Here is a 14,559-nt window from a genome sequence, read left to right as displayed (position 1 = left end):
GCCATCATGACTTTTACTGCCTGTGCATATTTTCTTTTGGACTCTGGGGACATTTTGGATTCCACAGCGTGCCGTGCCTCGGGATACAACATACCTGTCGTCTTTTTTCCTTTTCTGAGCAACTTGTTTTCCATGTGGGACGCTGTGAACTGTTGGCGTTGTGATGTGCGTCCCTTCAGCTGAGGCATTTTTGCGACGACGTGCAGGCAGATCCCTCGTGAGGAGTATCGCCGCACTTACGGCATCTGGCATTGTACTTGCAGCACTCGCTACCGTACCAAACCGCTGGCATTGGAACTCTTGGGTGGATTCGTTATGAACACCCTAACTTCATAGCGGAGGGGACCAGCCATGAGCGTTTCAGGGAGTCGGGCGGCAGCAATGGTCAGAACAAGTAGAGGAGTGTCCCGACGTTGGCCATCTCTGAACACCGTCAGCAGTCGGACATGGCAAACTTGTTCGTCATGAGCTCCGCCAAGATCTCGTCCTCCGTTTGAAAACGGAGCTCAGGCGTGAAGATGGTGCACTTAGTGGTGTTTCTGGCATGGTGCAGGGAGACTTTTACCTATTACCCACAAAATTCGGTTGTTTTGAGCAGCGCCTTGGTCTGTAGCGCGAGTGATTGTTTTCATCATGAGTGACCCATTTGTTGGTGCTACAATTTTGAGTTCGCAAGGGCCGCAGATGGCCTTATCTTACTTTGATCGCCAGAATACGTTGATTTTCCGAAAAGCCACATTCCCACATCACAAGGTTGAACGACAATGCAAGAGCCGAGAGTATTCAAACCTGGCTCAGAGGGCAGGCGAACACTGGTCGTCGTCGACCGAGGGTCAGCATCAGGGCGAGCAGACGCAGGGCGAGCAGACACCGCGGTCGTCGAAGACGAGCGAGGGTCGGAACCAGTGGCGTTGGACGAAGACGGTTGTCGTCCAGCCATCGTGACGGAATTGTACGTACCAATGGACGGAGCCTGGGACGCGCGAAGGGTCATCAGATGAAATGACAGCCAAGGCGGGGCTAGCGGCACTTGTGGAGCTACAAAGGGAGCAAACCACTTGTGTGGGTCTCGCCAGACAGGTGTAAAAACACCGAATGGGTCGACGTGCGCCAGTTATGAGAATCCTCCCTGTGGATACAATGTGCAGCCAATGGAGGCGAAAAATGTGAACCCAGCCAGAAAAGATTGCAGAGTCCCATCCTCTTTGGCCGGTCCCCAAGAACCTACCCCAGAGAGGCCGCGGTGCGACCTAGACCACGATAAATGTGGTTTAGTGCCACGATAAACCGTTTATCACGCCCCACATCGTGCTCGCTTGGGGTGGGACGTTCGCTTTGTCGTGCACGCGCAAAGCTCGGCTGCGGCACCTAGGATGCCTGGTACGGCTGTTTCCGTCCACCTAGCGGCCGGCCAGGAATCCACTGCCGACGCAGTCGACAGCCCGTGTGACGACCGCCTGGCGGCAGGTTTACGAACCAACCAATCCGAGGTGTCGGGTGCGGCCGCCAGAGGTCGACAAACTTGCCTACTTGTCAACATCAGCTGATATCATTCTTGGACGCTACAAAAAGTCCACCGCGACACAGGAGCATCTCTCTCCTCCCCGCGGTCGAGGCCGAGCCTTCAGCCCCTTGGCTAACGTGGGGACGGAACGCGCTCCGCCGGCCCGACTGCCCAGCGCATTCCGTGCCCGTGACTGTACCTTTCCCGTAAGTCTCTTCCCGCGCACATTCCACTTGTCCGCCTCATCCGCCTCGCCCGCTCCTCCTTCTGTCCCCTCCACTCGGCATGGCGGACGCTCTTTAGGAGATAAGACCGGAGACGCTCGGGACGGAGCAGAGGCGGGGGATGCAAGGGACTTAAATGCGCAAAAGTCGAAATTCGATAGCGTTTGAACGGAATGTCATCCACATGAATTCCGCTCACGGTTTCATTTGTTTGTCTGAGCTAGAAATACCACGCTATCACGTCTTGCGACATCACTTTAAAGCAAATGGCCGTCTAAAGAAGAAAGGGCTATGAGGTCCTAAATAAGATGTAATTGTACACGTAATGCAAAACAACGACTTATTTTTATCACGATGCCGAACACAGCTAGATGAAAAACGTAAAATATGGCAATCGACGTTAAAAAAGGTTTCTCCAGCGAGGCTTGGCTCTCGTTTACAATGCCCTCATCCATAAAACGCATGTACGTGCGAGCGTGAGGCGAGGGGCATCGGGGCGGGACGTTTAGCGAGCGGCATCGAATTGGAAGATAAAAGATCTTGTCCACCAGCGCTTGTTTGTCCGTTGACGATAACAACCAGGTATTCTTAGCCGCGCATTGTACTTGTGGAAGGCTTAAAGACATGAACCCAGGATGTCATATCCACCACGCCAAAAAGTTAAGTGGGGATATGATGGGTGTCTCTTCGAGGGTATGCGGAAAACCTCAAAAGGTGCCCGGTCCACAAGCGTAGCTCCAGCCGCGTTTGTTGAAAATTTGCCTTCCTGCCGCGCGCCGTCTTCCTCCCGCACCAAAACATGGTACGGGAGGAAGACGGCGTGTATGGACGTCGCAAAATGGTGGGTAACCAATTATTGGGAGGATCGGTTTGGTTCACATCCACAATGTCTTCATATTCCTGTTGCTTGTCTCGGAAGTAAAAAACTGTATATGACTGATATAAGGGAACTCCGTTTGTTATCAGTATTTATAGCATGCCCCAGTTTCGTATGCATCGTGAGCTGTGCTCGGGACTTGCAGTAGGTAGCGAAGCAGTATTAAGGTTAGTTTACCTATTGCTTGCAGTATTTCCGGTGTTCAATTCCTGTCTACGATAAGACTTTGTCCCAGATAACACTGCAGATGCATCTCTTCACCTACTTCTCGCATTTCAAAGGAACATCAGAAGGTGAGTGCGTCCAAACACACAGCGCTTATGATAGAGTAAAGTTATAAGAATGCAGCTTTTAGATGCTGTGTATAGACGTAAATTTAATCCTAAAATGTTCAGAAATGAATCTTAAGAGTCTGTTTTCTTGAATGGGCTGGGGAAACAGACTGTGGACCCGAAAAGAGCAGTTGGGAGACAATCCAGCATACTTTTCTATCTCTGGCCACCGGGCCCGCGCCATACGCGGGACGGCGCCCGCGCTCCCTCCCGCCCGTGCTCATAACGCCGACCGCAAGCGGCAAGCGAGTCCCCGGCACCGCAGCGGTGAAGAACTTTACACATACAGCCGTTCATGGGAGGGAGAAATGGCCGAGCCCTGACGCTAGAAGCGAACTCTTGAATTTATGTTATCTTCTTAAGCCGTTCCTTTACGACAAAATGTTGTTATAATGGCGGGAATGACGTTGCGCCTCACAACATCCCCACCCTCTCCATCTTCTTTTACACCATCTCCCACACCAGGGCCCATACATGCCTAGCGATTCTTGCCTTTCTCAGTAAGCCTCCTTTTGTGACATTTAAACCGCTTTCTTCTGGTCGCTAACATCGCTGTACAGTGTCCTTGCTTGTGCATGTTTGCTAAGAAATGCAACCAAATTGCAATGTTTCATGTTGCCGACTCTCTCCAGATTTGTGTAGCTGGCGCATCCTTGACATTTCCACGACATCGACTTCTCGTATAAGTGCTCTCCATCACCTACACGAATCGATGGCACGTGTGCCCTCGTAAGCTGCTAGTGCGCCCTAGTCCTCGCCTGGCTGTGGCATGCGACACTTGTAGGGCAGACTGCACACACACACACACATACGTCGGAGGCCACATAAACATCCGGTGTTGGCTGTCGGTTAGATTCTGGGCAGCGTGCGGACACTGGCGGCCAGAGAGCGGCGCCCCTTCATCCGCTCTCCCCACCTGCTTCTGTGACTTCGCACCCCCCCCCCCCCCCCTCCCCCCGTCACCCCGGCAGCGCGCTGCGGCAGCCATTCAGCAGCGTTGGCTCAAGCGCGGCATGGCTGCGCCTTGGCAGGACTCCTGAGTATCCTCGCAAACTCTGGTGTACGGCCCCAGCGCGGAGCAGGCCTCGGTGCAGGAGAAGATCCGGCATGGTCGCAGCCATCCCCAACCAATAACATCTCTCATCCTCATGTATCTGTGCAACAGTCTTTCAGGTCGGAAAATTTTGAATGCAGTCAAAAGGGGGCGGCGCTGCTTGTACTCACCATCCGGCGACGAACGCGGCCGACGACCCTGCTCCGTCCGTTCCGCTGGCTTCCGTTGGAGGAATTGTGCACGCCGTTCATGGTCACGCCGCGAGAGCACTGTTCACCCGCCTGCCTTGAGTTCTACACGGTCCCCACACCCCCAGCGCACGCAAACGCACTCCACACGACACGCTGGTGGTCCGGCCTATTCCTCGCAGCAAGCTGGAGACCTGAAAGAAAGCAGATACACCGATTTCAGTAAATTTTGTAGTCGTATTTTACACGACCGATTGCACTTCTTATGCCAGACACTGAAGGCCCCGAGATGTCCTTGCATTTGAAACAATATTGTTTAGCATTACGGTCATACTCCGTATCGCAAATTACATGTTGCGGTACACCTATGCCAAATTACTGATCGGTATGCTGACGTTCATTTCTCGTTTCACACAGTGTGCCACAGATCGATCACGGAAAGAAAACATCTGATGTTTTTCGGAACAGATAGCCTGAGGCGGCAGTGACTTAGCGGTTAAATGGGAAGACAGCTGCACCCTCAGCATTTTAGAAGATTAGTGTTAACTTTCGGGCGCTGCATGCAAAGAAAGAACCGTAAGTCGTTAAGTGGATTTGCGAGGAACATTGCGCACATAGATATGATGGTAGTGCTATCCCCATTTCTCGTAGAAAAGGCAAGGAAATGGATATGTAGATGCGGTGATATTTCGGCAACTTTTCTTCGAGGAATAAGGTTCTTACTACTTTTTTAACAAAGAAAGAACCCACAGACTGTAATTGCTTTCCGGTGTGTTGAATATTTAATAGCGTCTCAAAACATGCAGTTTCCGACCGGCAACAACCGACATACAGGAGGACCACGGATGGTTGTGATCTATATAGATAGATCTATAAATAAAATAGATAGATTATAAGTTAGTATATATGACAAACACCGGCTGGTTTGATATATATATATATATTTATTTATATATATATATATATATATATTATATATATATTGTTGTGTGTGTTGTGTTGTGTTTGGGGTGTGTGTGTGTGGGTGTGGGTGGTGTTTGGTGGGTGTGTGTTTGTGTTTTGTGTGTGTTTGGGGTGGTGTGGTGTGTGTGTTAAACACTGAAAGCGGACGCCGCATACGACCCTGCTCCGTCCTTTCCGCTGGCTTCCATTGGAGGACTTATGCGCACCGCTCACGGCCACGCTGCGAGAGCACTGTTCACCCGCCTGTTGTGGTCCCCGCTCATCCCCCAGAGCCCAACGTACACAAACGAGCGCGCTGGGCTGTGGGGTGTGCTTCAACTGGAGCATCTTACGCGAGCATCTTATATTTTAATGGAGTATAAGTATATTTCGCATGAGTTCTCCTGGGTTCTGCATCATCTTCCAAAAGTCTACAATCTGTTCCTTTATGGGAGATTTTTCGGTTTGTGGCACGCCCTCGTGCAAACTATCTAGATAGCTTGTATCATTGCTGACACCCTTGGCAAAAATAAATGCTCTCTGACCAATTATGTTCAATTCGCACAAGAAAGTCCACAACTTGAGCTTTCAAAAGGCATAGTTATGGCTAGTTTTCAACTTGAGTCTTTTTAAAAATACTCCACTAACCGAAATAATGGACAATTGCGTGAACAGTTTATTGGTCTTGTTTTACGTTTGTTGGCTTTGTTGCGATTTGTTTCTGCTCTTTCCTAGAACTCTCTGCTATCAACTCGTTCTTTATTTTCAATGGCAAATGGCCTCTCACTTCAGTCATTAAGAGTTTCATAAGGACCTTCTCAGATGCAGAATATGTAAAAATGCCCGATGCTCATGAAGCCTTAATACTAAATAGGTATTTGGTGTTGATCTATCTCGGAAATCGGTCGATACAAGAGAAAAAGAAGCTTGCAAACATACTACAACGTGTTACCTTTCTCCGTCTCCAGAAAGCGCGCAAGTAAATCTGTTTACTGTTGAATCTCTGTTTAAGTTAAGGGACACAATTTCCAAATTTTCTGACTCTGCAGTCATTTGTAAAAGTAATGTTGTACTTCGTGTGATGGGTTCAAACCTTCGCAGCCTTCACTGCAGCATGCAGCAACATTTACGAAGGTCTGACCGTGCAGGTAGCATTCTGTCCCACGCAGATCCTTGACCCTTCCGCGAGCATTCATTTGTTTTTTGACACTCTCTTTAACATTGACAACTTTTTCATACTAGGGGATTGCAGAAAGTCTAACGATCGTAGGATTCTAGAATAACCTCATACTGATCACAAAAACTCCCATTGAATATCACGGGGTTTGCAAATCCTTTGCACAATATATGAGAGACTTTTCATACGAAATCCAAAAAATATTTTGTCGCTTGATTTTTTTATTTTGCAAGCTGTCCTGTTTCCACGCGGAGAGGTCGCGTCTAATCGTCTACCCACGTTGGTTAACAAATTTTATATCGCATTGTGCATTCGTACCGTAGTCCTGCTGAAGGTACACAACGTATCGAAATGTTGACAATTACATAAATGATAGCGACTGCTTTCTTGCCATAAAATTTGTTCTGTTTTATAGGCATGTATATATATATATATAATATATATATATATATATATATATAATATATATATATATATATATATATATATATATATATATATATATATGTATGGCCACCGGCCTGTGGTTGTCTTCTGGACGGCCCGTCTCCATTTGGGTCGCTATCGCGGGCCAGTGTCCAGCCTGTGCTGGTTTATACCAGCCTACCGCGGGCCAGTGTACACCATATTACATGCCGGTGTATACCAGCATATTGCGGGCCAGTGTCCCTCAACAGCCGGGCGTAACATTCCTGATGCACTTCATTGGAGGTCGTGCAGCACCGAGTACATCATGCAGGACGTTGAGCAATGCTGAGATGCCAATAAGACGCAGCATGCCCCATCTCGGTGGTGATGGTGGAAGCGCTGGTCTCGCCACAGCAGTGACTGACCGACACGGCGCGTCTCCGCGGTGCGGTCAGGGTTGGCATGGTGATTCCTTATAGAAAACGATGGAGGCGTTATGTTCTGCGAACGCTGCCCGCTGCGGCGGGCCCATCTTCGTTCGCTAGCCGTCGTCGACAGCCTTCAATGCGCCATCTTGTGCCCCTCTGCGCAGCCTCTCTTTCCGTCTTGTGCCCTTCTGCGCAGCCTCTCTTTCCGGCGTAGTCTGGCGGGCGCATGCGTTGATAGCGCTGGTCCGCGTACAAAAGCGCCGAGCGCCGACAGTTACAACCACGCGGCACTGCCCGAATCCTGCGGAGTAGCCATTTAGCGCTGTTCCGCGTACAAAAGCGCCGAGCGCAGACAGTTACAACCACGCGGCACTGCCCGAATCCTGCGGAGTAGCCATTTAGCGCTGGTCCGCGTACAAAAGCGTCGAGCGCAGACAGTTACAACCACGCGGCACGGTCCGAATCCTGCGGAGTAGCTATTTCGGGAGCCGCTTCCCGATAAAAAGAGGGTCACCCACCGGCGGCGCCCACTGTTTACCGGGTCTTGTGACACATGTCGCACAGGGCGAAGAGAGGATGCAGACGCCCGTCGCCAGTGGCGGGATCATGGTGGACGACGTCGTCGGTCCGCGCATGGATGTGACGCGTTTGCCAGAGGCCAAGTCGCCACTTCACTAACGATGATGCGTTGACGTGGTTGTTTTCATTCGAGTGGTGTATTGGACCATCCCTGGTATTGCCACCGTTTGAGATGCAAGGCGTCGCAAAGCAGTAATCTGCCTTTTGATATGTCCTAAGATAGGTTCAATGTCCAGTGATGTGTGCGCCCCCCATGGGCATCAAGCCAAACTGCCGATTCTAAGTCTTCATTGTCTCCGTACTTGACACATCATGATGAAATCTGCATGAGTCAGCGGCCTGGCGCGCTGTTGAGCACGAAAGTGTTTGGCTAGGCTGCAATCGGGACTGGTTTCATAAACCGCGGCATAGGTCAGGCTCCGATCAGCTGTCTGTCCCGTTTGCATGATTTATAGTTTAATTTTCCCATCACAGATTGCTAGAACAGTAGCCCAGTTTTCAACTTGAATGGACCGACGCTGCTCGGATCAGCCGTCCAGCTTCTTCCAAGCTGCGGCCTTTATGAAAGCCCTGGACCGTCCTCAGGCCACAGCGCAGTCACAGCTAACAGCTTCGTGACATTTCCAGCAATTCAAACGCTAATATTTCTGCTATGGCAGGTCACGGTTTCGCGCAGCTTTCAGGGACAACACATGCAATTACTTTAGAGTTGTGCCGGGCATTCATCGTTGGAAACGCATGACTGGTCCAAAGTGGCCTGATTTACCCGCTTCGTTGCAATTTGTGGAAAATATAACCATACCCGTTGGATCATGTGAGAAGCGTAGCATTTGCTTCATGAGGAAAAGCTATACAACACCGGCCGAAATCGGGCTCAAGAATCGGGACCCAGTGCCCGGACATCTAACAGGACGGGACGAGTTCGTCTGAGTAGAAGATAGCGCTTTTTCGCAAAAGTGCGGACCTATATGTGCAACAGGTCTACTTATAGCGTGAGCCCCGATCCGACCGTTTTTGGACGCCTTTGAGGAACGATGTCGGGTCTCGGCAAACAGAGCACGTCAGGCCGTGAAACTCACAATGTTGGCCAGTGTGCCGTCTATAGATCTTCGGGCGTTATCAACATTTCCTGACCCGCAGGTGCGTTAGCAATCGATTGGGATCAGTCTCAAATGCAGCGCCGTGATCCAAGCCAAAGATAGACCGGGGCATGACAGCTAGACAGGCGTCGTGCTGAACATGACGCCTGTCTAGATAAACCCAAACAGTTGATGTGAAAAACATTGAAAACAAAAAAAGTATGGGATAACGGTTTTCATAAAAAGTTCGTGACCTTTGAATACTGTGTAGCTGAAGATCGCGCACCAGGTTATTCGCAGAAGATCGTAGCGATGAATATCGTTGGAAGGAAGATTGTCAAGGGTAAAGATCGCGTCGCAAGGATCGTCAAAAAAGTATGCATGGGAAGAACCGTGATCTAAAGATGGCACGGTGCAAAGAACGGCAGGCCTAATTATATTATTTATGTAGAGATAGGTGGTGGCGGTATCGCAATACACAGCAAAGGTTAAAGCGACCACAGCCTGGGACATTTCACTTGACGAAACCGCCTTCGCGTTAACAGTGCCTCCTTGTTTCTCAGGCTACAATCCTCAGATAACAAGTTCGAAGGGTTATCGATGCTTTGGCCAATCTCGACGAGGCGTCTGTCACGTGTTACCTCGTGCCTTACCGATGACGTCACTGATAACGCAAAACGCCCGAAAAGATAGTGATGTCCTCAAGGGATTCCTGTACCCTGAGTTTTCTAGGTCACATTCGGCCTTGCAACTGGCACCGAACGTCTGAGCGTGCTCTCGCGTCCGGGAAGCAAGCGCTAAGAAGCATCAACTTTCGCAGTTGAGAAAACTGACTTTTGGTGACACGGGCGCATCCACAGAATTTGTGGCCAAGTTTTGTCACTGTATCGGCCATGATGTCTCTGCAGCGGAGATGTCGGGATTTGACTTCAGCTTCAAATGCCTGACTTCGGCTTCATCTCGCGACCTTCGGAGCCGCAGCGCCTCGGGAGTGACTGCGTGTTCCGGCGGATCATCAGTTCCCGTGCCGAGTGCTTGCGATATGGCGCCTCTTGGCGGCGTGGCTGAGGACTCAGTGAGTATGGCCGGTGGACGCCCTGTCGGAGGCAACCATTGCTGCCGACAGGCATCAACGCCATGGCGCCCGAGCCCATCGATCATCGATGCCGTCGCGGACGTATACTGGTGCGGCCGCTCGCTCTCCTGACGCCGAGGTAGCCCCGCTGCGACAGTGGCATGCCCGGTCTGGATTCGCGGTCCACGCTACGATCCGGACTCGTAATCTTTGCCAGGCTCTGGACTTGTGGTCCACGCCAGGGTCTGGACTTGTGGTCCACGCCAGGGTCTGGACTTGTGGTCCGTGCCAGATCTGGACTCGTGATCCATGTTGAGGTCAGGACTGGTGGTTTATGATTCGCGCCCTGTTTGGCCGTGTCTGAAATCCTCGGCCACGCTACACAACAGACTATCGCAAGGCGGCGAACAAGAATTTAGACCGTTTGGTCCTGGTAGATGTGTTTTTCTCCCGTTTTGTGACAGGCCGGGCGCTGCGTGGAGTACGTTCCGTTCGGGGGGGGGGGGGGGGGGGGGGGGGAGCACCGGTCACAGGGGGCGCAGTCAGGATTATCTGGTGGGGTGGGGGGAGGGAAACTCAATGGGAGCGTATCACAATGATTCTTGCGTTCCGTCGGGAGCCATCTATGGGGAAAACAAATGTCTAGGGGACGTGAGCCGGTCGCACGCCATCGCCCTTGGCTCCGCTTGTGCCAGCCACCTGCTGGGCGTCACAGGCATGGTGTCAGCCAATCGTTCGCGCGTCTCTCGTGAAGAGTCAGACGATGTACCCGAACGTAGATGGGAAGTATCTAAATAAACCATGTATGCATAGGCATCCATTGATCTATTCTTGCCGTGACAGGGAATAACATAATGTTATAGATAAGAGATGGACCTTGTCACACAGTAACCAACGTTTTAATAAGCAGTTTGTGATTTGTGTTACGGATGCCTAAGTCCACGTTTGGCAGAGTGTTTTCATTGTGGTCGCCAGTATGTCTGAAAAAGGGTGTTTTCGTCATTTCGAGGTCAGAATCAAACCGTTGTATTTATCACATCTAAGCAGCACCAGTAACTCGCCTATCATACCAGCATTACTAAAACGCCCGACAACAAACTGGAAGAAACGTCACGAATCGGTTGAACCAGATGATCAGGTTTAAGCGCAGCAGAGCTTCTTCCTGCTCCCTAACGGGCTCAGCGTGGCACTGCGAACAAAAAGAGGATGGATTGATACTGCCAAATCGCATAAAGCTCTGTTGACGTGACACGTTGTATGTCTGGGGTCATAGAGGTCACACAATTATGCGAGCCGCTAACAACCGGCGAAAAATCTTGCTAGCGTTTGGGAGTGGCAAAGCCGGCTTCTAAATCGTTTCTTTCTTTCCGGTGCTGTGATGGTAATGCCATTATTTCCGCGTTTGGCGGAAAAAGGGACAACTGTCACCTTTGCATCTGTTAGCACGCGCCCGGATGGCCGGTTGAGTGCCCTTCGTCTGAGTAAGTCAATTTAACTTCCGAGATCGCAAAAAGTAAGACAGCTGGAGGCGTCAAATAACAGAATTGGTTTATCTTCATGTGGACTTGCATGTCATAAAATTTGAGGTCCCTATGCTATAGACTTTGGGTTAAATAAGGTCAGGCAAGGTCACGCCCTAAATTAATGTCCAGTGTCCCAGACCTCCTCATGTAACCACGGTGAACATAAACACTTAGTCTAAGCTAAAGAGCATTGGTTTTCAGTGACGTTCAGTGATCCTGTTTGTTAAGGTCATGACAATCAAAAACCTGCTGGATCGTTTTGATTTTTGTTTTGTTTTGAATAAGCGGTAAATATTACGCTAGGCGCTATGCTGCTAAAAAGGGTCAGTATTGCTCATTTAAGGCCAGTGACCTACTCCAACCTTTAAGAAGTCCACGGAAGGTGTCTGTTGCGGTCCCCGTCACAAAGAAATTCGAAACATGCATCAGAAAATACCACTTAAACCCAGCTCTCCACAAAAAGCAGGTGGTCTTGGCTTCGGTATGACCTTCACGCCTGACCCTAAGTCAAGGGAATTTGTTATAGTCATGAACTCTATAGTTGTATTGCCTAAGAAACGATCTTAGAGGTGTATGGCTTTAGAGATGTATGTATGTATGACTACAACATCATGGTAACATATGGCATAACATCTAACACCGTCGCACAAGATTGAACGATTCCCTAGAAATTGTCTTTGTTGACAACCACGGCCTGACTTTGACCTGTCATAGATCAGGTACATTACAAGGCACATAAAACGTTACTCAAAAAATTGCTATTCAGTTCCCTACAGCTATGCAAAGTTTGGGGCGGCTACACCGCACTGTTCGCAAATTATTTTGTAAAAACCTACCCGGGTCAAATTGGCCCCACCCTGCCACGTGTTAATCAATTATCCTCTTAAGAATTTAACTCTAATTTTTTCTAACAATCTCGTGTGTTGTTTTTTGCACTTAAGCTTTATCTTGCGCTGTCTCCTGATAATTTCAGGCTCAGGCTGGCTCAGGCTGGTACATCAATGGTGTAGCCAGGGTTTGGTCCAAGACGGGGCCGAATCGGGTCACATGACCTTTCAACCCAGAGAGATTCGTCGTGTTATGTTTTAGAAGATCTACGAGCGATTGAAATTGCGAAGAAGTCACGGGGCCCTTAGCCTCAAGGTGACCCTGCCACCATCAAGAGGAGCATGGCCCAATTAGCTGCCCCCGCCTACCTTAGTTACGCCCCTGTGGTGCAAACGATAAGGCGGTTGAGGGTTGAGATGTCATTACATCATTCGTAAAAAAGTTAGATTTCTTCAGAAAGCCTTGCGGGAAGCTATGCTGCATCGTCGCACACTGCAAACGAAAAAACACAGCTCGTTGAAACACCTCGACCGCAGCACTTCACAAACCTGCTGGCTCTTCGCCGGCAGGCAGCTGTCACGCCCAGCGAGCGCGAGCGGCGCTTCAGCTCCTCCGACGGGCTGCTGGGAGGACCGAGTCCGAGCGACGTCGCCGAGCACCACTGTGTCACACTGGCTGCTCGAGGCTCGGGGACGCTGGCGAGGCGAGCGCTGGAGGGCGGGTGGTGTCTCCGAGGGCAGCGGCGCTGTCGCACGCGGTCAGGCTGGCCAGTGTAAACAGAGCCGGCCGGCTGTGACGCCGCGGCTGGCCGGCACGCGCCGGACAGATCCAGCTCCTGCGCGAGTCACCGAGTCACCGAGTCACCGAGTCACCAGGCCCTGGCAGGTCCGACTTCTGATTGGTCGTCGGACAGTGGGCCGTCAGGGGAGCTCTGAGTGCCTGACCTGCCTGACCTGAGTGCTCTGAGTGCCTGACCTGCCTGACCTGAGTGCTCTGAGTGCCTGACCTGCCTCTTCCATCACCTGTTCAAGAACGTCTTGCCCCCAAATTTGTATCGGTTTGCATTCAGTATGGAGCCAAAAACAACAGAAAAGATCATCAAGGAGCGTTCAAAATACATAAAGGTGTAGACTCTTATGCCAAGGGAATTCTGTGAACCACCACTTCTCCAATGGTGAAGTAACGCAGGTAGGTGTCCCAAATTGTGTATATGTGTATACATATACATATATATATATATGTATATATATATATATATATATATATATGCATATATATATACATATATGACGTGTAATTTATGTAGCATATGCATATGTGTTCAGCAAAACGACGGGTTAGGCTAAACAGGACAAAAAGCGATTCCGCTGAGACAATAGCATCAACCGCACTGGGGCTCATATCCGTTTCTGTGTGCAGCTGCCCACACACCATCGAGTGCAATCGTGGAAGTGGTCAGCTCGCTCACGTATCGTGCAAATCATATCCGTCCAGCGGATGTTGAGACGGCTGAGGGGCATTCAGCAGCCTGGTCATAATAATAAAATTGCCATAGCATTTCTAGAGCAAAACAATCAGATCGAGAGACCAATGTTTAATACGCCCTCGGGTGAGGGGTCGAATTGACCCCCCAAAGATTTTTTCCAGAATGGTTTCCGAACGGCGCGGCACGGCCGCGCCAAATTTTGCATGGCTGTAGACAACTGAATAGCGGATCGTTTGCTTTCAGCGGAGTCAATTTCTAGGGAATCATTCAATCTGATGCAACAACGGAGTGTTGGACGAAGCCATGCATCTCTGAGATGCTTTCTTAGGCAACACCAATATTAAATGAGCAAGTTACGTTGACCTAAGGTCAGGTACAAAGGTCAGACCAAGGTAAAAACGCATCTGTTTTTTACTCAAGGGCTTGCAGTATGGAATAGTTTTAGATGCTCATTTCGAATTTCTTGATAGCAGGAACCACATTATATATTAATCATGGACTTCTTAGAGGTCAGAATAGGTCATTGACCTGAAACGACCCGGGTCAACATGTTGTTTTTAGAAACATACTGCATAGCGTAATCTTTGTCGCTTACTCAAATGGAAACAGCTATCTAGGTTGCGGGGGCACTTTGGAGACCAGCCTGGAAGTTGATCCTGTTTTACCTTATTTGATCAGGAGGCCATAACCTAGGAACCTCAAACTCTGACCTAAGTGAGTTCAAGTACAGGTCAACACACCCTACGAATTCAGTGTTTTTAGCTCTCTTAGTTCCCGAGATCTCGAGGGGGGGGGTCAAACTGACCCTCCACCCGAGCGAAGAGTGTCCAGCCGGCCACCCAGGCGCGTGTTAAA

General features: G+C 50.0%; 1 protein-coding gene across 1 annotated transcript in view; it reads right to left on the bottom strand.

Moving 5' to 3' along the window:
• The window catches only part of LOC119102626 (ras-related protein Rab-32), a 58,408-nt gene extending 45,517 nt beyond the window's left edge, over positions 1 to 12,891 (bottom strand). Inside the window, exons 1-2 of the mRNA XM_037226075.1 lie at positions 12,767 to 12,891; positions 4,162 to 4,373 (exon numbers count right to left, since the gene is read on the bottom strand). Of these exons, the coding sequence (XP_037081970.1) occupies positions 4,162 to 4,242 (81 nt within the window). The 5' untranslated portion in view covers positions 4,243 to 4,373; positions 12,767 to 12,891. The remainder of the gene's footprint in view (positions 1 to 4,161; positions 4,374 to 12,766) is intronic.
• Between the last annotated feature and the right edge of the window lie 1,668 nt (positions 12,892 to 14,559).

This window comes from Pollicipes pollicipes, unplaced genomic scaffold, assembly GCF_011947565.3.
Source record: "Pollicipes pollicipes isolate AB1234 unplaced genomic scaffold, Ppol_2.1 Scaffold_5724;HRSCAF=6776_pilon_pilon_pilon, whole genome shotgun sequence".
NCBI lineage: Eukaryota > Metazoa > Arthropoda > Thecostraca > Pollicipedomorpha > Pollicipedidae > Pollicipes > Pollicipes pollicipes.
The sequence above is the reverse complement of the archived record's forward strand: the minus strand, read 5'-3'. Positions and strand labels throughout refer to the sequence as shown.